Source organism: Fusarium falciforme, chromosome 2, assembly GCF_026873545.1.
Source record: "Fusarium falciforme chromosome 2, complete sequence".
NCBI classification, from domain to species: Eukaryota; Fungi; Ascomycota; class Sordariomycetes; order Hypocreales; family Nectriaceae; genus Fusarium; species Fusarium falciforme.
The window spans coordinates 2,962,356-2,966,984 of NC_070545.1; the positions used below are offsets into that span (position 1 = coordinate 2,962,356).

The 4,629-nt window shown below is 51.8% G+C and overlaps 1 protein-coding gene across 1 annotated transcript; it reads right to left on the bottom strand.

Annotated features, from left to right (window-relative positions):
- Window positions 1–673: 673 nt before the first annotated feature.
- On the bottom strand, window positions 674–2,946 carry NCS54_00285200 (EST1-DNA-bind domain-containing protein; the record flags this gene model as incomplete). The annotated part of the gene is made up of 3 exons (XM_053148440.1): window positions 674–1,346; window positions 1,394–2,665; window positions 2,726–2,946. The coding sequence occupies 3 exons, from the start codon at window positions 2,944–2,946 to the stop codon at window positions 674–676; spliced, it is 2,166 nt and encodes a 721-aa protein (XP_053004415.1).
- Window positions 2,947–4,629: the final 1,683 nt, after the last annotated feature.

A 4,629-nucleotide genomic window follows, 5' to 3' on the forward strand; every position in this document is an offset into this window, starting at 1 on the left:
TACGCTTGGTGCTCTGTTGTGGATTGGCCATTGGGAGCAGATCCAAGGTCTAGAAACCGATTCGAATGGGAGAAGGGTACATTTGTTTCGTTCAATAGTTTTGATATTTACTACGGAGTACAGAAAAATGATCCCCGTCTTCGCCTGACAGCGGAAAGTACAAAGACGCAATACGAGACAAAGGAAAATGTAGTTCAGAAGTAAGCATCGCTCTCCATCGAGTACACAGTATCCAATCCCACAATCCATGGAATTGTCTGTCAACGTATGGGTGTGTTGAATCATGCGAATGCGAAGAAGAAGGATGTTTTGTTGTCTGAATTCCCAGCTTGACGGAAAGAAAGCTTCGCCAAGAGCGCTTGGGCACACTCGCTTCGCCACAAAGAGCGTCGTCTCTCCTACCGGACTGGGAAAGAAAGGTGACCAGGGACACGGGCTCAAAGCTGCCAGTCGCCGACCAGGTATAGCCGTGCCGGCTCTAGAGTTGTCATCATCGTAACTCTGGACCCCAGCTGCCAAGGAAAACCACTTAGTCTTGTCGTGATGGATTTCCCGAACAATGCCCCAGTATGCCTTCCCTTTCCAACCAGCCTGGCATAAGCGCGGAGGACCGCTCTTTTTAGACTCTGCGAGAACCGCTGATCTTTCTTTCTGCCAGGCTGGGGGTGAGAATTCAGACGGGGACATCCTCCAGCTCCACATCATACTTGGCCGGCACTGAGAATTGGCGTGTCTCTGGGTTCCAGATGAGCCAAGACCCTGAAGTCGCAATCTTGCACCCCAGAGTCAGGATCCGGTCCTTTCGCTCCTCCACCATCGACCCCAGCTCAAAATACTTCTCATCCTCATCGATTTTGTCGTTCTTGAACCATTCATGAGGGAAGTAGTCTTCTGAGTAGATGAGCCCGCGCATGGCAAAATCTTCGGGCAAAGGGCGGGGAAGCTGGCCCTTCTCTGGCAGGCGGAAATCAGAGTGCACTTCATAGTTGGCCTCTAATGATACCAGTTGAGAATTGAGCATCAGGGCAGTCAGCTTCCATGGGAATGCTGCTTCAATATGGGAAATGGCCCCTGGGAATCGCGTCATGTGGTGCATGAATACCAGCATGGTGTGAATGAATGGTAGCGTGTTGGTATCTCCCCATCGCCGCATTACCGTCTCGGTGATGCGTACCGCAAAGTCAAGAGCCTGCTTGAAGTTCTCATCTGGATTGGCCTCTACGATTGAGCTTCCGTCCATGGCAACGTCTGTCTCTTCTGGCTTCTGTGACATGGCCCGCATAAGCAAATTGGATTCGGCGCCATAGCCCAGAAGAGAGCAGCCAGTAGAAATGCCAATATAATATCTGATTCGCTTAGCAAAAGTCCTCTGAGACGGTATTTAGATACTCACCCTGCGTCCAGCCACCTCTTTGTTACGCGTCCAATATAGCTGTCGAGCTGCCCAATGAATTCGTCCATCGACTCTTGAAGCCTATCCTTGGACTTCCCGGAAAAGAGAATGCCATGAGCCCTCACAAATGCTGCGTCGATTGGCGCCAGGCGGTTGGGGCTCTTGCTCAATACTGGGTCAAACAGTGTCATGATGCTCTCCCGGGCGCTGGGAAAGGGGATCAAAACACAGAGTGACTTTGTGTAGTATGAAAGCTGTTGTAAGGCGTTGGGCCTTGCAAGAATAGCAAGATGATGGTACAATCGACCGGTTGTAGGAGACTTGTCAGAAGCCTTGCTGTACCAATGGCGACTGACGCCAGTCCAGGTCTCGCGGTCCCGGATGCAGTCGTCCTCGATGGCCATTCTATATCGACCCAAATCTCCCAAGCATTCGATCCATGTATCCTCAAAGGCAGGGACAGTCTCGTATAGGAGAGCAACGATGCTGTATGCCAGATACAAAAACGTAAGCATGTGTTCCAAAGACGCAGGAAGTCTGTGTCTCAGAAGTTCAAGAAACGAATGGATGCCGTGCCGCCACATGCGGGCAGGCATAGCGTATTTAGATGCTAGCCGTCGAAGCGCAGGGCTAGCAGAGGGATGTTGACTAGCAAGGAAGAAGTCATGGTGCTCATGCAACAGCGTTCTGTGCAGAGCGATCAGGGCTTGCCACTGGTCGTTATTAAGCTTGGGATTGGATTCGGCATTAGAGGATTGTGCGTTATCGACCTCTATGCATTTTGTTTCGACCATAACAAGGCCCGCGTATATACCCTTTACTTCCGCAACTAGCTGATCTTGCGAAATGGGCCTTGTCTCTGGCTGGGGGATCATTACTGATGTATTGTCATCCTCTGTCCCAGGCTGAGGTGGACTGTGTGGTGCCGTGATGGGGTTGTTGTTGCTGTTCTGGTTCGAAGGTGTTGGTCTTTGTGAGGGGATGGGCACAGCTCGAGTCTGATGAGGGGCCTTGGAAGGTATGCCATCTTGCTCCGTCCAGAGTTGCCGCCCAGAGGTATTCTTGTGAGGTCTTGCCTGGTCGTTGCGAGCGTCATTGCGCGCTCTGCTCCGGTTGTTTGAAGGACTTGATGGTGTCGGAGGGTTGGTTGGTGGTGGAGACCGGCGCTTAGTCTCGCGCGTGTCACCATCAGGCTCGGCAACATTGTTGGACGCGGGGTTCTCTCCGGCCTGTCGCTTGCGGTTATTTCTCGAGGTATCGAGCTTGGTCGATCTGCAGGAAGAAGTGTGAGCCAAACGCCACAGCGGCAAGAGGGAAGAAAAGGGAACATACGCCTGAACGTATAGGTTTCTATATGCAGAATTTACCTCCTCCTCGGTAGGCCATTTCTGCTGGTGTTGGGGATTTGATTCGACGTGCTCTCGCCAGGACTCGATGCTCCCAATTTCGACGTTGCACTCCGGGCATGTCGTCAAGTTGGTCGATTCCCCCTCCTTGCCCTGGCGATCTCGGTTACGGAGGTATCCAACCCATTTGTCTGTGATGTTGGCCATTTTTCATATGGGAAAATCATTGATGATCGAACTGTTGCAGTGTCGCGGGTGCTCCGTTGAGCCGAGGCTGTACAAGGGCGCTCTGGGAGGGAACGTCGATGGCGTCGCGGAAAAGGGTACTGCAAGACTGAACAGCACGTCAGTAGGGCGACAAAACAATTGCGAATGGGGGGCCGAAAGGCAATGCATTCAGAATAGAAAGGCCGTGGCCTTTATATGAAGGTCTTGATAGAACGTTTTCGCGACGCGAGAAGCGAAAGTCGTCCGTCCATCTTTACATTGGGGATCTGGGATTTGGTTCGGAGGGCGTGCAATTTCTCTCCGAACCCCTCCCCATGGGTGGGTACGTACCTGTATGATGCGAATTTTGGAAAGGCGAGAAGGAGGGTGGGGTGTTGCGAACTAAGTACCTGCAGTTCGCCAGCTGCCTTGTCTGCGAGATGAGGCTCTGCGCGAAAGAGTCCCAGTCAGCGCCTTGCCCACAAACCAGGAGGGGCTGGGATTCACAACTCACATCGCGTAACTAGGTAGTAAAACGTATACGTATCGAGTTGATGATAAAGAGTCGAAATGGGTGGCAAAGGTAGAGACTCTCAGTCCCCAGCGGTATTTCCTCGAGAAAACAACGCTGGAGCCTATGTTTTGTTGTCTGATGTACCGTCTAGGTTGACGTACAGTGCCCCTCCATACCCTCCGCTGCTAAGGATAACTTAAGGGGTGCGAAGGAAGTTGGAAGACTCTGGAAGCCGCTGGGTTCAATTTATCACCTCTCTTACAACATCACCATGCTCTTATACTGACTGACTGGGTCACTGCCTATGGTCCGCCATGACGACCAGCGTGAGCATCTAATGGAAGGTGGGGAGTGGGTGCACATTGCGCATACTTTTCAAGCCCCTTGTATAAGCGATACATCCATCCATACCTCGGAATAGGAGGGGGCTTGATGAGGCTCCCTCGCCCGCCCAGGCTGTCCAAAGCTCATATACGATGATGGTTCGCCCAAGTAATTCTACTCAACTCAGGGTCTTCAAGACTCCCACTCCGTCGTTCCTCCACTCTCCCCATTCATTCATTCATTCCCTACAAAGTCAAGTTGCCTTCATTCTCCAGATGTCCTTTCAACCTCAGGGTGATTCGTTTTTTTGTTTTTTTTTTCAGCTTCAGAGCAGCGCCCTCCAGGCTCCAGCCCCTATTTGGGGCCAGGACCCTCTCAAGCGTCAGAGCCGACAGCAATCAAGAACCAGTCATGTGGCCCCCAAGTGCTATTCCTCATTTCGTGGATCTCCTGGATGACATATTATAGATATTTGGTTTGCTCATCAGCAAGCCGCGTCTTGAAACCGAATCGAAAAAACACTGTCAGTGGTTGAGAGCTCGTGTCGGTTGGCTTGTTCTCAGCTGTCTTACGTCGGCCGACTGGAACGAGATTGGATATTGTTGTGAACAATTCGGTGAATCATTCGCCTCACCTTGCCATCATCGTTTTCGGCGACATTGCGATGATCCTCTTCGATTGGTGGTACTTGACTCACTCACGCCGTCGTGCCGGCGGATATGCGCCCCCGCCCGTGGCCACACAACGGCAGGCGAAGCTGACATATTCTAGTCGGCTTGTAGACTTGTCATAGAAGTCTGTTCATGACAACCAAGGCTCTGGAGCATGAAATCCGCAATCGTAGG